This window comes from Oryzias latipes, chromosome 9 (assembly GCF_053564925.1).
Source record: "Oryzias latipes strain Hd-rR chromosome 9, Olatipes_Hd-rR_3.1".
NCBI classification, from domain to species: domain Eukaryota; kingdom Metazoa; phylum Chordata; class Actinopteri; order Beloniformes; family Adrianichthyidae; genus Oryzias; species Oryzias latipes.
Window position 1 is genome coordinate 14,232,730 of NC_136245.1, and position 22,766 is coordinate 14,255,495.

A 22,766-nucleotide genomic window follows, 5' to 3' on the forward strand; every position below is an offset into this window, starting at 1 on the left:
CCAGCCCTACCAATTACTATACAAATAACTTGTCTGGTCACCACATTTGGGAGTTACTCCCCAAATATTTGTGACATCCAAGATTGCTGATTCATGATCTTTATCAATTTAGTTGAGTGTGGTAAAAATGCTCTGAAATTCAGAATAATGTTGGATTTTAGGTTCAGGTTTTAAGTTAATAAACTAAAAAAAAAGCTAAATGTGCAGTTCTACTAAAAAGGCACTCACATATTAACTGTAAAAACATATAAAAGAGTAAGAATTGTGGTTTGAAATGTGAATTGTGAGCTTGATTCGTTAATCAAAATTGCCACCAAAGTATTGGTCCACAACCCTGTGTAAAATGGTGCTGTAAAGCGCCTAACCTTGTCTCCAGCTTCATATATGAATAATGATGGACATTTTCTATCATCTAGATAAAATGCACTACCATAGCACCCAGCCCTACGTTGTATAATGGAGAAATGGTGTGGACACATAAGGAGCATGTAAAAATGGTGCTGTCAGGAGAACTTCAGCTAAAGAAGTGGATAGTTGGTAAGATGGGGTAGGAATAAATTTGAACTAGAATACATTTCCATTCAAGGAAAGACTTTCAAAACAGATCAGCTTTGTCAAGCTGAGACACTTTGTATTTTTTAAATGCCAACCTTTACTGTGACGAAAAATCACATACAGTGTGCGTGCCTCAACGTGTTTCACTCCGCCCACATTGCGGCACGCCTCAGTCTGCACACTGCAGCCATGGGTTTCTCATTTCTCTGCTGACGAGTAACAACAAACACACGCGGATGGCAGAGTGACCACAAGGAAAAAGGTCCTAAGTGTGGCTGTAGTTTTCCAAAGTAGCTGAAGACGGCGCGCTCTGTCTCTCATGTAAAAACAAAACGCGTCTTGTGAAGGCGGTAACACCAGTAACCTGTCCAAGCACCATGTTACCATACGCCATATTCTAGCGAAGAAGTGTGCAGTGTTTGACCGTCCAAGTGAGACGTCTAGCACAGCTATTGTTTTAGCAGGTGTGTATACTAGCGGTACACATGTGGAACACATGACTAAAGTGTTGTTCATGAAAGATGAGAGCGTGAAACTTTAATAAAAAAGGAGGGGAAAATTAATTCAGCCACCAGCACTGTAGAAAACAATGATCATATAATATTAACAGGCTGAAGGTTTATATTGTGCCTCAATAACAATAAAATACCTGACTTACAATTTAAAATTAAATAAAATACAACATTGTCTATTTTAATTTTCCCTGTTAATGCTCTTTTACGCTAGTATTTATTAATATATTTTTTTATTATATAGTCGTAGAGGATGTTAAATTAATATATTGTGTTTTAAATGGTTCTAAATAAAAGATGTTCATTTACAAAGTTTGTCTTCTCCCTCCTTGTTTTCACACAGAAAAGTATTGATAATAATACAGATAAGCATACCGAATTGATGAGCAGTATCGATAACATTAGTAGTATTGATAAAATCTTAACGATACCCATCCCTATTGCCAATTCTTACTGCACATGTTCTAAGTCGGACAGAAGAATAAACCATTCCCAGTGGTCGAGTTTCCTGGTGGAGTCCATAGGCTTACTCGCAACCATAAAGTAAAAAAAAAAACCTGTTTAACCTCAGCTAATGTAGCAAATTCAAATTAAGTCATGCTTATTGGTCCACAACAAGCTATTTAATAGTTGATTATTTAAATAACAAATTTTTAACTTAGCCTAATAAATAATAAGTATTGTTATTTAACAAATAACCAGCCCCTTGTTTTATGTAAACTGGAAGTTTCACTTGAACTGTCACAGCAGACCAGTAGGTATAAAGCTGATGATTACTTTTCAGATGATCAACAGAATATATTCTGAGATCTTTGTTTTCCTGTTGGTAGTTGTGCATTCACTTCTGTGTGTGGGTCCACATTAGAGCAGAAGTCCACTGTGGAATATGCAGAAAGCAAAAAATTGTAAGCATGAAACTACGTTTAACTATTTAAACAACACGCAAAAAAATAAAATATTTTAAGCTTGTGTTGTCATTTATATTTTTCTATTTTCACTTCTTATCAGTGTGTCTTTCCTTTTTGCTTTGGTAAAGCAGTCATCTTCTTATAGAATGAAAGCAGCTAAAGTAACTTGGCAAATTTGTGTTTGTTATGTACCACCACATAATGTCAGCTAGACTGACATTCTTACATACACTGAGGGCAGGAAATCCCAGAAGTCATTCACGTGGTGTATTGCTTCCTAAGTTGTTGTCAAAGAAAGTTCTGTAGACTGGCGCCAACTCTTCCTTTTTAATTGTTGTTCCATCTACAGACCTCCTTTCTTAAACCCCTTCATTTTAAAACCCCTCACTACATTCTGCTTCCAAATTCCTCTCAGTGTTTGTAATTAGGCTGGTTATAAATGATGCCACTCAATTTTTGAAGACGCTTGACTAAAGTTTTGTCAGAGTATTCTGGGTGGACTGATTTGTGATCAAGCCTTTGTTCTTCTTTTATGCAATTATATCTGCAGCAGGATAAAGTAAACATGCTCAACTTCAGGAAATATTTAGCACCTCTTAGGGAAGGATTTAAAATGTGTTTTGTGATTTATCGGACACCCCTGCCCCTCCAAATAATTGGAGGTTAAGGGTGAAGCCAGAGGAGTAGGGAAGGAATTTTGGATTCATTGTCCACTCCTCTCATAAATGAGTAGGTATGTGCTTTTCATCAGAGGCTAATGAAAAAAAAATCAAACTCTACCCTTTTGCCTCCAACTATCTCTTAATATTAGATGAAATATCTTCAATTATCTGGACCACAGTGTTACAAGCCAGGCAAACATTAGCAGACTTCTGCTTCTTAAGACTATTTTCATCACTGAGTCTTTAATAAATTCCCTATTGTTAAAGGTTTGCAGTGCTTCGCCATCAGTGTTGCTACATCATAGCTCGCTTTTGTGGCGTTTTCATTTGTGTTATTGTGAAAAGCACTGCTGTGCCGTTAAAACACTTTCTGGTAGCTTCAATTTTTCACACTGTTCCATCCCAGTTTGTTAAAGCTAGCATGCCTTGCCTGGTAATGCCTCTTAATAATAAACCTTTTAAAAACAGTCACAGTCTCTATTAGGCAGACAGAGTTGTTGGTGTTTTCAAAAAAAACAAAGAGGAATCACAATCAAGCAATTCTACACACAGTTATCAATCCGTTAATTATCAATTATTAGAAAGTGCTGGGGGCTGCAGGTTATTGATTTTATAACATGAGCTCACGGGCTGGTGAAAATTTGGGCTGGACTTTAGACATGCCTGATTTACATCTTCAGTTGTTTAGAGACGAGTTTTGCTTGGCAATGACTTTCTTGGTCTGTTGAAACCATTCTTGCAGCCACTGGTCACTTATATACATTTTTCATGGTTGCATTATAAAATCCCAATTCTGAAATAGTAATATCGTAGGGTAAGGAATTACTTTTAATAGGCCTGCACAATATACCGCAAATTTATCGTTATCGCAATATCCAGCTCTGCAATATGCATATCGCAAAAGACGGCGAATATCGCAATAAATCGCAAACCCAAAATGTGTTAAAACAATCTTCTAGCAGCTTGAAGCATTTAACGAATCAAATAAATCCCTTTATGCTTTGACCAATCAGATGGACGCCTTCCCATTGTTGACCAATCAGATGGAGTCCTATTATGTTAGATGTTTGTCCCCCGTGTCGACGAGGGTCATTTGGAGTATAATTTTTAAACTGTTGCAATGAAATGGGAATGATGTTTTTGTTTATTTTTCTATTTGTTTATTTACTGCAAATTATATCGTTATCGCAATATTGATCACTAATATCGCAAGTTTTCCTCATATCGTGCAGCCCTAGTTAATACTAGGTCACGTTTAAGTTGTGGGCCTCTATCTTTTTTCTTCATTGTTCATTTATGTTTTGGCCACAGCTATAGGTCTTAACTTTTTCTCTTTTTTGAAAAAGACTTGGATTTTAAGTTATGTTGACTTATTTAATAACACTTGGAGTAAAATGGAAATGTAGGAGACACCAACCTATTTTATTCCTGGGCATCTATATACATTTTTTGTAATCATTCATCTTAGTTTTGGCAAGTTTTATGGTAAATATATTTTCTTCTTTTTGAATAAAACTTGCACGTTAATTTAAGTTGTGTTGAATTATTTGAATAAAACTCACACTGAAACCAGCTTTTCTATTTTTCCATTTATCGCAAGTCATACCGTCATCGCAGTTTCAAACACTGATATCGCATATCGCAGATTTTTCTAAAATCGTGCAGGCCTAACTTTTAAATAGAAACACAAGTAATGTGTAATATCAGTAGTTTGGAAGTAACTTGCACAACACTAACAAAATCACCCAATCCCTAAATTTGATAGAAAGGTTGATGTAGGTAATTATATTTTTTAGTAGTCCTTTTGGTTTTTTTCTGCTGTATTTTCCAATTTGTTTTGCAATTTGATTCACAAAATTGTTAACTTTATATTTTTAGATAATGTGTTACATAATCTATATTCCTGTCCCCAGTGGATGTAAGGATGCATGTTGTTTCTGAATGTGCTTCTCATATTTTAAGATACTGCTACTTTCTCCAGCTGTGCTGATGTTTTGTCACAAAAATGGCAGCCTGCTGATATTTGGATTGATATTACATGACATAACGCCAACACACATCATTACATAGCACCTGCACAGTTCAGAGATAATCATTACATCATCATTAAGACCTGCAGTCTATCCAATAAGAGAGCTGGTTACTAAAAAGCAACTGTTTTCTTTTTCTCTCTGTTCATAGACCAAAGTGCTTCGCTAAAACTAAATGGGGTAGCTAAAAGACTTAACAAATCCAGATGTTGAAGGGATTTAAAAAAGCAGCCAGATAAACAGCATTGATAGAGGAAAAGTAATTGCTTTTGTACTTCTATAATATGAGAGTTTTTTCTAATCACATAATTACTTGATTTTTTTTACATAAAAATTCCTATTACAAAATACATTTCATATCAGAACAATTAATAACAGATTACAAAATTCTTCTTTTGAATACAATTTTAATTTGGAATAACAAAATACTTTGCAATATAATTCATTCATGTGTTAATTCGTTTTTATCCTAAACTGCTTATTTACGGTAAAGTTAAAGTACATAACTTCACTTTGTGTATTGGAGCCGCAATTTACAACTATGTGTACTTGTTTTTGAGGTAACACTCATTTTTTTGCTGTTACCACAAATGTTGGCTTAGTTGCAGTTTGGTTTTCAGGTTCTATACGTTAAACTCAAAATGTCTAAATGAGTCTAAATGTCTCTTTTGCCTTCCAGCTTTGGTTTTGTTTTTGAGGAGAAAGTTGATCCTCGCCCCTGGCCCCTTTTCCTGCTAGGATTAAAGGCCTGTCAGACATATGTGATCCAGGAAATACCTTTACTAGGCCCAAGTGGGGTCACCATAGCAACTGGCACTAGAACCTGCCACTGCTGGCCCGCTTCTCACTCGCTCCTGTGCACATGCTCACTGGCTTGTTTTCTTTTTTCTCCCTACCTCTGTATTGTTTGAAGTCCTTTGTTAAGGTGGTAGGGATTAGTCAGGTTTTGCTGATGTTGTCCTGAGGTCATTCTATGTAGTCGTGCACGTGCTTATAATGTTGTGATAAGGAGGAAGTGGATTCATAAATGTTCTTTGAGAATGGTTCAAAAATAAACATGTATCAAAGTGTTGTTCTCCAGGATGGAATCTGATTATCTGAACCTGCTTTTGTTCTCTTGCCGAAGGGGCTATGGTTTTTGTTGAAGTGAAAATAACAAAAAATTAGATTTTACTTTGTAGCACTCTTCAAAGAAGCTACAGGGAATGTTCTTTGAATAAAGCAATAGATGGAGGCAGATGTAGAAATGCAGTGACTTTCAGCCAATAAGAGTTCAAAATGATGAATGAAATATAGGTCTTTTTTTTTCTGTTCCTGTTTAGAGTTTTATGGAGTCAAAATGTTTCTCCAACTGTCGATTGTTGTTGTGTAAAAGAAACCTAAAGGGGGACACACAGAAAGTCATAATTAGTTTACTATTTGATTAATTTTTATAGTAAAACTTTAAAGATGGCTTTTCCAAAAAATGGTGAACCTGAAACAAGAATGACATGCAGAAAGCAGGGATGGTCAGTGAAAATTGTTACCTTTGAAACCCCGCAAACAACACATGATGGACAATGTGTCAACATAATTGGGTTATCCTCTCCTCTTAGCCAACTATGTAGCCATTTAGAATGGGGGCTCAGGTGTCTCTCCTTGTGACACCTCCTCTATTTTCCTTCTTCTAATTTGATTTTTCCTTCCTTTCCCCTAGTAGCTTATTGGTTTTCTGAATATTGAGCACGAACTAATTTTCATGTGGTTTAATTATGTGGAAAATTGTGCAGACGTTGAGTAATAAAAGGAAAGTGATATTTTTGTGAAATTTTGAAATGATAAGGGGGGGTCCATTGTCGAATCTATTTACAATACAGGCATAGCAAATAAAAAAAGGTGATTTGTTGTACTCCTGCACGTTTATTACCTATAGTAGGTAGATCCCCACCTCCATGGACTGCAGAGCAAATTTTATTTTTATATCTGTATAAATTAGTTTATTCAAAAATGTCTCTATTGTATTTCTGTTCAGAAGGTAAATGTTACATAATGGGGAAGAAGTTTAATATTGAAGAGTCATCTTGAAGATGGATGGTGTCACATTCACATTAGATAAATAATTCACATCATTTACTGGTGTTTCCTGATCCTTAAATGGTCTGTTGGTCTAAATCCTTTGGCCACACAATCACAGAGAAATGTTTACACCAAACACAGCTGACCATTATTAAAGAAGCTGGTTATATAGTGCTGTAATCAACAACATGGAAAAGCTGAAGGAAAACTATGGTAGTAAAATCTTCACATGGATCAAACAAATCTGGATTACTGCACAGTAGGGATTTTTTAGTTGAATGTAAATTTAGCCTTTATTTTTTATCCTTACTGTCTTGAGCATTTCTCCCCCAAAAATATTTTAAAAATATAACAGGACATAAAAATCTTCAAATTTCCTTAAGCTGTAACGATTAGCCTAGTGTTGTTCTCACATTCTTTCTTGTTTTTGTTGTCAGACATGCAGGCGTATGCAGGCTGCCTAATAGCTTTCCCCACTTTGTTTTCTCTGCACATGCACCAAGCATGGGGAAAAACTTACAATTTGCCAGCCCTAACTTAGTTTTAGAAACTCATATAGCAGCAGAGACTGTGACCTTCCTCTCTGCGGCAAATCCACTTAGCAAAAAAGGGACAAAAATGCGTTGAACATGGCCCTGACAGAAAACACAAGCACACTGAATGCAGGTAAAAGCTTTGACACTGCTGCTTTAGACCAAAGCTAACACACCTATAACATGCTAAGCACAAATACTTACCACTCCAAGGAAAAGTGTTTTCTGTGATTTTGACTTGTACTTATAGGATTTTTGTCATGATGGAGGACATCTACCCCCAGCCCCACAAACAAACAACCTGGCCCAATAATGCTAAGGTGTGCGAGAAATTATGAGGGTTCAACACCCATGTGTTGTAGCGAATTGCAATTGTCATAAAACAATTACAACTACCAATGTTAGCTTTCATATTTTTTCCCATAGTGTTGGTTTGAGAACAAAATGCATTAATTTTCTTGATCACAGCAACGTTTAAAAACACTCTGGTTTGCAGTCAACACTTAACAGAAGACTGCTTCTCAAATCTTCAGAAGAAAAAAATGTTCTTTGCTAGCAAGTTACTTTTGAAGCCAGATGGAGTACTCCCATCAAGTGAACATCTTTACTGCTAATGCTTGATTGGGGCGGCAAGCTAGCAGCAGGGTGTGCAAACGTTGGTACATGTTCAAGATTTTTACGGCTTGTGACACAATAACTTATTCCCACTTTTGTTTACCTCTATAATTTTGTTATTCCAGGGAGGCAACAAACTGCTGAGAATGTTTTTAGTGATGGACATCATGAGCTGAATAATAGCAGTATCCTCTTTCCTTTATAGGCTCTGTGGATGCTCAACCAGAGCTGTTCACGCTTCATCTTGGGAGTCGTTTGGTTCTCAGTTGCTCTGTAAAGGATTCCCTCCACGCTGTCAACTGGACCAAAGACCAAATTGCTGTTGTGAACGGGGAACACGTCCGGATTAACAATGGCCAGCTGGAAATCGAGACTGTGGAGCTAAGCGACTCTGGCCTGTACACGTGCACCACTTTCGGCAACCACAGCCTCTACTTCAACGTCACAGGTAACCATTGAAAACAACAGTGTCTGCACTGTCACCACTTAAGAGAAAAGCTGTTCTACTATGTTTGTGTCATAGTTATTTCAAGTTTCCATTTTAAGAGTTTGTATAATTGTTAGACTTAATGGTAATGGTGTTCTATTTTTATACAGAGAATTAGTGAACCACAGAAACCACCAAAGTCAGATTCTATTGTCACAAAATTTGACATCTCCAGTGTCATCATGCAGGAATGATTTTCCTGTCTGAAGTCTTTTATGATTTTCTATTTAATTTGCAAGACTTATCTTTTAGAATTATTAGAGCTGGGCGATATGGCCAAAAAATAAAATCTCAGATTGTTTCACATGAAAATAAATTTTTGATTTTAATTGATTTTTTTCTCTCCTTCCTTTTACTTTCTTTAACAAAAATTACAAATGACAGAATATATTTACCAAAAACTATTTTATTTTAACATTCCTTTGGAAATATGCTCCAACACAAAGCTCTATTAAATACAAGGTGTAAAAATGTTTGTAGATGAATGCAGCAGATGTTTTGTGAACTACCGCTAGCTTGAGCCTCATAAAGAGAAATGCTTCTCACTCATTTAACAGTGTCTGTTTCAGTTGCTAAAACAAATGTGTGGTACTCCCACTTTTAGCAGCTACAACCTTTAAACAGATTTTGCTGCGTGTGGACAAATTATTGCATTATAGAAAAACTATAGATGCTATTTAAAAAATTATGTTGAGTGGAAAGAGAGGAAGTCACAACATAACGAAAAAAAAACGATAAAAACGACTCTTTTACGTGACTGATTTCTGATCTCTATCTGTTCTCTGTCACTTGTAGTCCGAATCAGCTGAAGGTAATGGAAATTATTTTCTTAATTTTATTTAAGAAAAGAAATAGCCTTAAAGTACTTTATAAATAGTACGAACACATCATTATCATGTCCCGCTGCCTAAACTAAGCAATACAGAGACGTGTACAGAAGTTACGGGGGGGTGCTGGAGGGATGTTGGGGGGGGGGGGGGTGCTTTACGCGTCACGTACGCTTGTAAATATTATGCAACAAGCTTTTTTTTTCTCTGCCTCACGGACAAAGCTCCTCTTTGCTTGCGGCTGTTTTCATGTTTGCTCGTTGCGAGACACGGACGGGCTGACCTCACTCCGAACAACGGAAGCCCAAGTGAGCAGAGAGCTAGGAAAATAAAATCTCTATTTTTTTTTTTGTTTCGTTTTGTCCCCCCCCCCAAAATAAATAAATAAATAAATAAATAAATCATCTAAACAAAAAACATTTAATTAACTTATGAAATCAATTTATAAACCCAGCCCTAATTGTGACATTTAAAATAACATTGATTTCTAAATTCTGAAATCATTTGTAAAATCTTTGGTTACTTTAACATGTAATATGTAATCCTAATCATTGTGTGATCAAACACTTTTTTAGTTAAACGGTGAGATTATTTTGTTTGTGCATAGTCCTGATCGATTGAGCAAACAGGATTTTTCCGATTTGTCTTCCTCTCAATAGTCTATAACTTGGCCTCCTCTGAAGACGACGATGACGAGGAAGAATCTTCATCAGAGGAAACTAAATTGTTGGGGAGTCAGAAACTGATGCGTAAGTGTTCAAATATGTTTGAGTTACTGCAGCAAATGTTCATTAGTCATTTTTGGGGGTATTTTTAAGGTTGTGTAGTGCAGTTGTTGGCCTGATGTGTCTTGTTTCACTCTGAACCTCCAGGGAGGTTGGGCATGGGGAATATCCCCATGGGGATTTGTCATGAATACACATTTTTATGTATTTTATTTTATTTATTCTATTTTATTCAACTTTATGATACTTTGTGAACACATTTCTATTCTTGTTTGATTTCCGCTAATTAGACTGCCCATAAAGAATCCAGTAGCTGCAATGTATGACTAAATGCTGACACAAATATCTGTCTTAATTTAGTCATGTTCTAATTATTTTAACACTGTATCATCCTTTTTATATCTGTTTAAATATTTAAATGTAAATTTTTACTAATTTTTAAAGGTGGATCCCCAATGCATTGTTTTATGGATTATTGGGGAGCAGCAGGATGTTTTAAAAATGTTCTTATTTTTAAATGCATGTTAACTTAGTACAGTATTAAAAAGAATAAATTGGCTTAAAGAATTACAAGGATTTTTGTTGACAATAAGTAGCCTGATAGGTTTGTCAATAGTGGAAACATTTTAGAAATGTGTCATAAAGCTTTCAGTAAGGGAGCTTTACTGATCTAAATTTTAGAATAACAAGATGAATAAGCTTTTATCTAATTTTTAAATTTTCAATACACCGAAAACTTCCTTTCAAAGGTCTCAAAGGAGTTTTTTGATAAATTAGAAAGATGGGCATGGACAGAATCGTTGGTAACCATATGTTTATTTGGAAAAAAACATAAACTGATTCACAACTGATTGTTTTTTATATCGTAAAAATAAATTAAAACATTTTTAATAACCAACTGATTACTTTAAAGTTGTGGTTTAATGGATTCTTAATAAAACAGACATTTCATTTACTCATTTTTAAACATTAAACATTATTTACTTATTTACAAACATTTAACATTATTTACTATTTACATAAACATTATTTACTCATTAACATAGGGATATTAGGAATGTACCCAAGTGTGAAAGTATAGCTAGTAGTTGCAAATTACTTTTTGATTGTTTTTCCCTGCTTTTTTAGCGATGGCTCCACAATGGATTGATCCAGAAAAAATGGAGAAGAAGCTTCACGCTGTTCCAGCAAGTAAGACAGTGAAGTTTCGATGTCCTGCCAGTGGCAACCCAATCCCCACTCTGAAATGGTACAAGAACGGGAGGGAGTTCAAGAAAGACCATCGCATTGGAGGCTTTAAGGTAAGTAATGGAAATATTTCAAAAACTTCCCTTCAGGGCTTTCTATTGATACCATTCCATCACTTGAAATGTAGTGGCATGCGTCTCTCTTCTTTACCCACCTCACTGTCACTGTTCATTACTTAGGAAATGTCCCATAAAGCTTTTGGTTCCATTTGTGTGGCATACTCACAGCCACCTGTTAATGTTTTCCTGGTTTTTGTCTGTTTGAAATGCTAACAAATTGTAAAGGTTATGACAATGGATTCAATGAAATCCTCTCTCTTTGAATTAAGAGGTGCAATAGGTGAAGTTTTATCACATCTTTACAGATTTTCCCACAAAAAGCAACACTTGTAACTTTTTTTTTAATTCAGACATTGTATGTTTATCAACAAACTTGTCAAACTAAACAAATGTGTAGAGCTACATCCATTGGTGGTTTGACCACAGGTGTGGATATCAATAAAACTATCCCACATCTGCTCTTCTCATAATGTGGGCTTACCCAGTCCTGTACTATGTTCCCTCAGCCATCTGCCTCCCCAGCTGGGACACATTAAAGAGTTTCCTCTCAACTGCCTGCTTCCTTGGCCTCCTAAAGCCACTCACCCAGCCAGGCAGCACACTTTTACCACCTGGCGGCTCTTTTTCAAAAAAAGAATTCCCAGTAAAAATGTAAAGGTCTGCATCAGTGGCAGGGACCCTCTCTCAGTCCTTCCACCCTCTTGCTGTAATAGCATGGATTCTATTGTTCACATTACCGGCATGGAGACAGGCAGGAGGCTGAGGATAATGTGGAACACATGTATATGAAGGCAGGCATCACACATCTGGCAGCAGGCAACTGGACTCTCTTCACATTTTTGACTAAATGAGGAAGACCGTATGGTTCAGTGTGTATACACATGTTTGATGTTGCTGCTGCTGCCTTAGAGGTTGGTTCACTAATCACACACAGCCAGACTTGGCAGATTTATAGAAAAAAAAAATTATAAAATGCGTATGAACAAAGGAAGGAACAAAAAGCCAGACTTAAATCCATGCTAATAAGACAAAGTCAATTGTAGCTATGTGCCTGGAGTTTGCTTTTTAGGCCAGGATATGGTATTTAAGTCCCTGCTCACTGTCACAGCTGCAAAGGATTGATCTCGTATAGTAAAAAGAAAATTACCATTGTGGCTGATCCTCTTAAAATAAGCAAAATTAGGTTAAAGTTTAGCACAGGAACATAAGGCACAGAAGCCAAATTCCTTCTTGGCCAATAAAGCTGATTCCAGTTCTTACTCTGAAGTAAAAGATTAAAGACTTTTTCTGTCCAGTTTTGGGTGCATTGTGATTACCCACCGGTTTTATTCATGCACTAAAACGCAGTACTGAGGTTTATAACGAACTCTAAGACTAGTGAAGGCTAGACGGTGTCCTTCAGTTGGGTGGTACGTTTTGTCTGAAACGCTGATGAATTATTGTTTTCGAGCCTGCTGTTGAGCTAAAACTCCTAAATTTACAACCTTGAATTGTTTTAATAATCTCAAGGAGGTCATCTTACTATAAAGTGGGACAAAGCACACATAAATATGTTGCTCCTATTTTACTAAGTTTCACAACTGCTTCAAAGTTGTTTGTTATTGAGTCTATTTTTCATGAAAATAACCACAGATGATTGTTTTTATTCTTTTACTTACATTTTAAATGAGTATTTGTGCTAATTTTACTATGTGGTTAATTTATTATTTATTATGTTTATTTTTGATTCATGTTCATTCTGTGGACTTTTAGGTTCGTGAACACATGTGGTCCATCATCATGGAGTCTGTAGTCCCGTCTGATAAGGGGAACTACACCTGCGTGGTGGAAAACCAATATGGAAGCATTAATCACACCTATCAGCTGGATGTTGTTGGTAAGAAAAACAGTTTTCCTGCTAGAAGATTAGTAATCCGTTTAAATAGTTAATAAATATGAAGACCTAAGTGTTACTGCAGACCAGTGATCTCGTGAGTGAAAACATCTGTTCTCATAGCAAAGATGTGTACATCTGCAATGAGAAGAATTTTAAAAACTCCATCCGTGGTTATAAGTTGAGACATAGATTCTTGTAAAAGACTGGATAACTTTAGCTTGGTCTGCTTTGTGATTTACTCTTGCTCCGTTGGTCTTATAAATCCGAGTACAACTTCCTCTATTGGCGTCACTCCTTTGGGTTTTACTTGGTGCCAGATGAGCACTTTTCATTCTTATGCTGGGGCGGCTCTTTATCAAGAACCTTAAAGATACTGAGAAGTTTTGAGGATTTGTTCTTTTTGGCATTACAGAAGCACTGTTGGAGACCCACTCCAATCATATTTTGATTTATTTTAAAAGCATTCCCAGTGGTCTTTTAGGCATGGTAATGCCTTTTTTTCTACGTCAAAAAGAAGAAAAAAAAGGTCTTGGGGCGTGGTCAGCAGTAGTGTCCCATCGCTGCTCCACAGACAGACTGAAGATATCTTTTGTCCCTCATGCTATGAGACATAATTTATTGCTCATCATAAATTTGCCTCTGAATTGTGTGCGGTACTGTTGGCGCAACCCGCCTCCCCATTGTTAAGCTAAGCAGGAAGCTTGTGGCCCCGCCCAAAATATTTCTTTTCTTTCTTTTTTTTTTTTATCTCATTAAAGTTTGTATTTATTTTAGTTTTTTTTCCCCCCACAATAACACTGAACACAAAATTACAAAAGTAATAGATCAAAAATGAATAAATAAATGAATAAAACTTACACGACACCTTTCAGAATATGCAGTGAAAGCTTGTTCTTATGATTTTATCAATGACATAAAATGACTCCATGCCTGGCCTGTTTTAACCTGCACATTGTTTATATTAGCAATTAAACTTTCAAATGAAGCAGTCTCTGTCATGAGTTTAATCCAGTCCTTATGTTGAGGCTTGTGGGGACTCTTCCAATCCCTTAGAATAAATCTTGCAGCCACCATAAATCCAGCCACCACAAGGCCAAACAATTCTTTAGGAAATCCAGGGGATTTAGCAGACTGCTCTCCGAATAAACATAGTTGTGGTAATTTAGGAATTGGTAGTCCAATCACATTTTCCATATTAGAAATCACTTCGATCCAAAAAGGAAACACCAATGACATTCTCAGAACGCGTGAAGATAAGTAGTATCGTTTCCACATTTCCAACAGTTACTGTCTTGCAACAGCCCCATCCTAAACCTCTTTGATGGTGTATAGTAATACCAGTGCACAATTTTATTATGGATAAATTTACTTCTGGCATCTCTAGTAGCCCAATTAATGTCTAAGATTATGTTATGCCAAACTTCTTCAGAAATTACTGTTTTTAAATTTCTTTGCCAAACCAATCTCAAGCTGTCAAAACGTTTATTTTGATTACTCAATCGTTTCTTTTCTTTTCTTTTTTATGGAACATCGATGTGTGTAGATTGCCAGTTGAGGAGGCATTCTTGAACCATATTCTCTTTTTGTACTAGTTTTAGACCACAGGCACATTTCAGACTACTACCCAGTTTATTTTCTACATCACAAATAAGCTACCTTTCCAATGTGATTTTTTTTTTTTGTATCTGCTTCTGATTCACAACAATTTGAATAAAGAAATGCAATGTAATTTTAGATTTCTTAAATATGTCCTCCATCATCAAAAAAAAATGCCACAATAACATGTTAAAAACATCAAAAGCACAATTTTCATCTGAGTGGGTCTTTAATAAAAGAACTTTCTATAATTGCTTCCTGTAAAAAAGAAAAAAAAAAAGAAATAAGCGCTAATCAACACTAGTTTGCCTGTAATGTTTCCTGCCTGCTCCTCTGATCTTTTAAATGCCTAAATTAAACATGTCTGTGCATCTCTGTGGTTTTGCAGAGCGCTCCCCCCACAGGCCCATACTGCAGGCCGGGTTGCCAGCCAATCGCTCAGTAGTGGTGGGGAGTGATGTGGAATTTCATTGCAAGGTTTTCAGTGATCCACAGCCTCACATTCAGTGGCTGAAGCATATTGAGGTCAATGGGAGCGGCGTCGGACCTGATGGTTTACCACATGTCAAAATTCTTAAGGTATTCAGTCTTTTTATTTATGCATAACATGTTTCTGAAGCACAGAAATGTCCAATTTTTAATCCATTTTCCAAAATATAATTGACTTAAGTTTATTAAGATCAATACATCTCTCAATTGTAATTGGAATATAAATTGAATATTTTGCCGTCAACTTGCAAGTAAACTTCTCCCAACCATGTTTATTGTGTTACCTGCTGTGTTTGTGTCCTTTGATGGCTTGTTTTCATTTCTAGCATTCAGGGGTCAATAGCTCGGATGCTCAGGTGCTTACCCTCTACAATGTGACTGAGGAGGAAAGCGGAGAGTATATATGTAAAGTGTCCAATTATATAGGGGAGGCCAATCAGTCAGCTTGGTTGACCGTCACCAAATATGACCCTGCAGGTAACCACCACGCAGCAGTGCAAGGACGACACATTGGAGGCGCTTCAGGGCCAGCTGGGAAAACTTGAAGCTTATAGCTGGAGACGACCTCAGCTGTTTCTCTCCTCCCTCCCTCTGTTTTTCAGTTCCTCTCTCTTCAGTTCTCCTGAAAGTAAATGATGCTATGGAAAATTCCCAGCAGAACAGTTGAGTCTTTAGTGTCCAGTTTATGTTGGAGCTCCTCTCATTCCTGCCACATGTCTCTGCTTTGTCCTCTTAATTTTCTCTCCATTCTCTATTACTCGTGCGCTCTTGCCTTTCAAAGTTTTGTGTACTTTCTTCTTCTGTTATCGTCTTTTCCATTCTGTCTGTTTTTGGTCTAATGTTAGTGAGTGAGTTAGGACTCCCTGTTCTGCTGTGGAGTTTTCCATGTGAATCCTTTGCATGTACAAATGAGGCTGAGGTATTTCACATGGTGATGGTGGCGCCCAGTTTAAGGTTAAGCAGCATAGAATTGACTTAACCATCTCTTTCACTAACAGATGCTGGAGGACTCTCCCTGACGGAGTCCTCTGTTGGGGCTCTTGGTGATACTTGTCCTGATGCTATTTCATTATAGAGGAGAACGCTCCTCCGAGCTCATTCTCTTTCAGAGTCTTTTACTTACAGTCCCCTTTCCCTCTTGGGCCTTTTGTTGGGTCTGTTTCCTCTGTTATTTTCTAGACCGCTGGCCTTAACACCACGGACAAGGAAATGGAAGTCCTGCAACTGAGAAATGTGTCTTTTGGTGACGCTGGGCAATATACCTGCTTGGCAGGCAATTCTATCGGGTTCTCTCATCACACTGCATGGTTGACCGTTTTGGAAGGTATCAGTGGTTTTCTCTCTTTCTTACTTTTCCTTATATCCTTTCCGATCTCAAGCCGGGCTCTCCAGATTGACATTTTCCAGAAAGCGTTTGTGTTGCTGCATTTCTGCAGATAAATGTGAGTGGAAGCCTGGGCAACATGGTATACTAAACACCCTCCCCTTACTCCTACTCCATCTGAACTTTAGATGGAGGAGAGCACTAAGCTTGCTCTTCTGTTTCTTTAGTTACTTCTGCAAAATGACAAACAACCCAGGAGTTGCTTGGAGTAATCCTGTCTGAATCAACCAGCAAAACCTCATAATTTCAGGGTTTGTTTGGCTGCTCAGATCAAAATTTCTCTTTGAACTCTCTTCCTTTCCGCTCTAGTAATTTATGTTTGGTTTTCACTCGTCTTTTCTCTTTGACGAGTAGCAGAAATGACATGTATCGTTTGATGTCATTTCCTGCTGTGAGAGCAGTGGTTTGCTTTAATACTGTCTCTCTGTAGTAGATGTCTCATTCCTGTCTCTCTGGAATGAGCATTACTCCAATTTTCAAGCTGCTTGTTTAACAGCTTGTGGTGCTAACATTCATCTAGGGGGTGTACTGGTGCATTTCAGTTGGTGCTTCTTTGAGGAGTATCTATGCTTCCAGAGCAACTCTTTTTTTTTAATCCAAAGCCCTGCATAGAATAATCAATAGTTGGCAAAAATGTGCACTTGCAGCATATGTGACCATGTACGGTAATTGATGCACATCTTTAGGAAGAATGGGCTGTATATGAATAGATTTAATTTTTTTCCCTAGACCTGTTTGTAAATCAACTATATCTGACTGAAGTGCACACTGCCGACTTTTCAAACCTGTGTATTTTCAAAAATCTTTAACTGAAAGAAGCCCATTACACCCTATCTACTGAGATGAATAAATGTTGCTGTTTTCATTGAGTGGGAGGAAAAAAACATAGTTTAAATCTTATTTCACAGTTGTTGTTTTTTAGCTCAAAAACATAAAAAAATATAGAAATAGACTTGCTTTAAAGTGATAATTATGATGAAGATGTATTTACTACAGTAAAGTCATGCTTTGTGGTTTACCGTGTTTTATTCTACTGCTAAATAAAGTTTGGGTAAAGCAAAAATCTCAGATTTGCATTAAAATAAATGTTCTGGACTGCAGCTGGTGAAAACACAAATACCAGGAAAAAAATCCATTCTGACATTTTAAAGTAAGAGTAAAGTAAACTAAACTTCAGTTTTTGTAGTATTTTGGAACTGATGAAAGAGAATTGGGGGTGGGATTTTAAGAGAACCAAGAATGAGGAACTCGAAATACTCTCAAAGGCCAGATTAAGGACCTTGCCATGTTAAAATATTGTGTGCACAAGCCTGATCACTTTGAAAACTGGAGATTAATTCTTTTAGTTTATTCTTTGCAGTAGAGGATAACATCTTTTGAGAATGTCGGTTGGTTTTGTGTAAAGGTACATTTAATAAATTGCCTGCACATGCTTGATTTTATTTATTTTATTCTGTTGTTAGCTTTTTAATTTATATTAATTGTTTTCTTTTAATTTAAATGAGGACAGTGCATATTCATCAATGTTTTGGCAAGTGGTAAATTGTTTTCCTAAGGCATGTAAAAGAGAAAAACATATAAACATTAAACACTTAGAACAATTCATACAACAGTAAACACAAGTGAAAACATATACCGTAATTTCCGGACTAAAAGCCGCTACTTATTTCCTGCGCTTACAGCCCTGCGGTTTATTCAGTGACGCGGCTAATTTATGGATTTAATTGGCGGCCGCCATGTACGTACTTTCGGACTCAGTGTATGGTTTGAATTCTCTATCCAACTCCAAGCAACAAGTCATTTATTTTTCAACACACCTCTTAGCTGCCAAACAGCATGCACCTCACTTCAGGTCTTAGACACTTCAGTCATGGTTCAACAAAAAGAAACACGCATGCCCGGCCGCATCCCAGAATCCTTTGGTGCCATTAGACCCAACGTGCACGTGATCGCCACTACAATATGACGCAGCTTTCAAGTTAAAAGCAATCGTTAAAAGCAGCGTGAAAAAATCCACCATCACCAACGGGTTTGGAAAAGCCGGTCAGCTGCTGACGGAAAAGCTGCAATCTGCAGCTGGGCTGCACGTAAATATGTGGGAATAACATCAGCCTTTATTTTGTCGGGACACGACTGGAAACACAAATTGACGTGGTCATTTTAACTGTTTCTAAGGACTGAGCGGAATTTTGCTTTGAAAAGCTCACAGCCTCCGTGTGAGCTGGAGACATGTTCTCCCTGCTGCTCGTTCACATAGAGCTGCGGGGCCGATGGCAGTCTGATGGCTCCCACACGTAACAACGCATCCGCCCCTCATCCACAAAACGTACAGTATCAAGTCCGATTGCTCTGCACAGACACGATTCGCTCGGTCCACCGGCGCAATGGGGACAAAGCGCTCCTCCTTGGAGCCGCTCTGGCAAGCGGTGTCGGAGAGGATAGGAAGGGGAGACAAGGAGCGCGCAGGGCGAGCGCGGGGCGCAGAGGCGTCCGCGGAGCAACAGTGTTTGTTGTGGAAGGAAACTTCTGACGCACGCGCCGCGGCGCGCGTATCGCGCTGAGGCGCGCTTTTCAGTCGGCGCTGCTTTAATTTACTGGTGTGTTTTTTAACCAGCCCTGTTACTCCCATAACGCTGCCGCGACACAAGCGGAAGGAGAGCTGTTCTTCCGTTCGCCCCTCCATCCACTGCTGTTCCTTGCTCATTCTTAAACACGTACAACAGTGTGGCGAGGCCGGGCGTTGACCCCGCCTTTAGCCCCTAAGACTCATGGGAAATGGGGGATCGCGGATGTAAATTTCCTCATCATAACTGAGGGATGTAATGTTGATTATATGGTTACTGTTTGTAATTTTATGTATGATACCTAGATTGTCAATAAGGAAAAAAAAATAAAAAAAATTAAAATATAAAAACCATAACTGAGGAACTTGTGAACAGAATAGAGGTGCATGCTGTTTGGCAGGTGTTAGTGTTTTCAAATACATGAGCCTGAGGCAAAGCTGTCTCCTCCCACAGTGTGCTAATGAATTGCGCTCAGTTTGGGAGTCAGGATGTGATTTGTCAGGCTGACCATGTTGCGTACTCTGATGCGGCTTGTGTATGAACAAAAGAAGTTAAACACGTGAAAATGAGTGGGTGCGGCTTGTAATCGGGTGCGCTCTGTAGTCCGGAAATTACGGGTAGTTTATACAGAATACTACAGCACAAAGTAGACATGAGCAGAAAAACAAAACAAAAAAAACCTCCATAGTTTAATGGACCGCAGGGATGGTTTTGAGTCCGAGTACAAGTCTAGTTTGTTTTAACCAATGTTTCAAGCTGTTTTGAACCTTGCATAGTTTTCACTCTTTCTGATGGGAACTGGACGTATATTCCAAAATTTGGTGCCTCTGACGGACACCAAATTCGCCAAATTTGGTCCTGCATCTTTGCTCTTCCCAGTCTCCGCAGGTTAAAGGTCTGGTGTGAATCCCTAGATTATTTTTCTTATGAATAGAATTCCTTAAAGGTGGCAGAGCAAGCCCTTAAAAATTAGACCCTAGAAAACAACAGATAATTAAAAAAAAAACGCACATTATATTTATTGAGAATGAAGCAATAGTGATACTGTAAATCTGCACATCAAGTGTTTTTCAACCCATTTTTAAAGATGGATTAAAGTGGCTTTAAAATAGTTGCATTTCTTTGGGACCAAGTAGAGAGACGATAGGTTAAATGACTAAAAACCATTGACTGCAAATATAATATGATACCTTTAGTAGTCAAATAAGATTGAAGAAATTAACTTGTGGCAGTATCAGTGGATGCTTCCTAAAACCAAACTGCATTGGGTGGAAAGGCGTTGACCCGTTGTTTAGATGTGAAATAAGATATGTTGTTACCCATTTTTCAACTACTTTTGAAATACTTGGTAAGATACTTGTTGATTTTTTTAATTTTTTGGTTTTGTTCTGTCGCCCGCTTTATGTATTGGTGTAACTCCAGCAGTTTTCCATGTTTTTGGAACTATATTGTGTCTAAGGGATGAGTTAATTTAATCTGAAATTGGACTTGCAGGGAATCTTAATGGGTTTTAAGAAAATGCGTAGAGAAAAAATGTATTTATGAGGTTTTAAAGGAAGTTGTTATTTTTAACACATTAAATATTTATAGTTCCGGTGTCATCAATGGGGCAGTTTGAGATTTGGGGGCTTTTTGATTGCATTGTCAATTATTCTATCAATTGTAGAAAAAAAATATTAAATATATTTACAATTGTCTCTAATTTATGAATCTGTCATTAATCCTAAAATTAACATTGCGTGTTACTTTTTTTCATGTCCTATAACTTTGAAAAGGCATCCAAAAAAAACTAATTTAAGTGTCACATTGATTAATAAAATACTTAATATTTAAATTTAATATTTAAACTTCTGTGCTTTAGAGCACACCCACTTGAAGAAATGGGTTTGGAAAGACATTATTTTTGACATGTTCATGTCACAAGCCTGATTGAGGATATAAAAAATAATAAAAATAGCTTATATGCTTTCTTTAAAAAAGCTTTAAACATTTCCTAATGTATCTCGAAAACCATGTCTGTTTGGGATTTTTAAGGTATTTCTCATATAATGGGGCAAATTCTGAAAGTTTTGCTTTACTCTGAACCTAAATCTTAGCTTGGATTAATAAAACAAGAAAAAGAAACATGGATAGTCGTAAAATTTTGAGTATACGTTTTTTTGGACTAAAGTCCCAAATGTTTATAGTTGTTCAAACCATCGTCTCCATCCTGATTGAAAAAATTTTTCTAAAACTGACCCAACACTTTTTAGGAGGTTTAGGCTTCAAGTATGCTTTGTGTTTTTGCATGTGAGAGTCTATGATGTTAATTAATCTATCCTAGCTGACTCCGCCCTTGTCCTGTCCCTCCTGTAGCTGTCACTCAATACCCCCCCACCAGTCATACCTACCTGGAAGTAGGCATTTACTGTGCTGGCTTCTTTTTCATCGCTGTCATGGTTGCCATTGCCGTCATCATCAAAATTCGCTCCACATCGAAGAAGAGTGACTTCAACAGTCAGCTGGCAGTTCACAAGCTGGCTAAAAGCATCCCTCTGCGCAGACAGGTAACAGAAAGTAGATAGGGGGTTTGGAAAACTCTTTTCCCCTCTTGTTGTTTATTCAGATTTTTTGAAACTCATAGCTTTTAGTATTTTTGCTTTGTTTGCACATTTCCAATTCTGCTTTTGTGGACGTTTGTAAATAAAAGCATTCAGAACTTGCAGGTGTATTGTAGTTGCTGATGCTCATGTGTAGCAAGTAAGTATTTAAGCTGCTCTGAAACTCCCAAACTGCAGTGCTTTAACACGACCTCTGTTCCAGTATGAGAAGATTAATGTAACTGTTTCTTACATCAGGTGTCAGTGGACTCGAGCTCCTCCAACCATTCTGGAGTAATGCTGGTTCGTCCCTCCCGCCTCTCCTCCAGTGCCTCTCCTATGCTGTCAGGAGTGTCTGAATACGAACTGCCCCAGGATCCACGCTGGGAGGTCCCAAGGGACAAGTATGTTTTTCAGAAAAAACCTTGAGAGTATACCTGAACAGCAGAGGTCTCCTGGGACTGCATTTTTCCCACCTGTAATCTCAATTAAAAATAAAGGAGTTGCGTAGAGACTGAGAAAAATCTAACACAAGCTTTAGATTACAAATAAATCTGTTTTGTTTTGAACTAAAATGTATTTTTTAAGATGAACACATCCATAATTCTCTCCTCACAGACTCGTTCTTGGAAAGCCACTGGGTGAAGGATGCTTTGGTCAGGTGATGATGGGGGAGGTGCTGGGTCTGGACAAAGAAAAGCCAAACCGCGTGACGAATGTTGCAGTGAAAATGTTAAAGTGTAAGTTACTTTCTTCAAATGAAGAACAAGAAAGTTGGACTTGTAGAAAAATTTCTTTCATTGTCCCAAAATGGGTTAGGCTTTAGAGTTAATGGCAGCAAAACGTCAACCTGGGATGCACAGATTTTAGAAAAAACTTTTTTTTTGTTGGATTCCAGCCATCATTTTAACAAGAGAACTGAGTCCAACATCTCATGAAAAGGTTCTAAATCTTTCTTAGAACACATGCGACATGCCTATTGATTCATATTTGTGAATCTTTAATCTATGTTTACAACACCCTAGGCAGCATTCATTCAAGCACCCACTTCCAATGAAAATT

At 37.4% G+C, this 22,766-nt stretch overlaps 1 protein-coding gene across 14 annotated transcripts in view; it reads left to right on the top strand.

Annotated features, from left to right (window-relative positions):
• fgfr1a (fibroblast growth factor receptor 1a) overlaps positions 1-22,766 on the top strand; it is a 41,824-nt gene that overhangs the window by 13,370 nt on the left and 5,688 nt on the right. For 4 of the 14 annotated variants that reach the window (XM_011479074.4, NM_001104897.1, XM_078952082.1 and 1 more), the window contains 9 exon segments: positions 8,076-8,318; positions 9,844-9,933; positions 11,038-11,210; positions 12,969-13,092; positions 15,077-15,267; positions 15,504-15,654; positions 21,481-21,677; positions 21,963-22,108; positions 22,323-22,444. In XM_011479074.4, the coding sequence (XP_011477376.1) occupies positions 8,076-8,318; positions 9,844-9,933; positions 11,038-11,210; positions 12,969-13,092; positions 15,077-15,267; positions 15,504-15,654; positions 21,481-21,677; positions 21,963-22,108; positions 22,323-22,444 (1,437 nt within the window). 14 annotated transcript variants of the gene reach the window in all.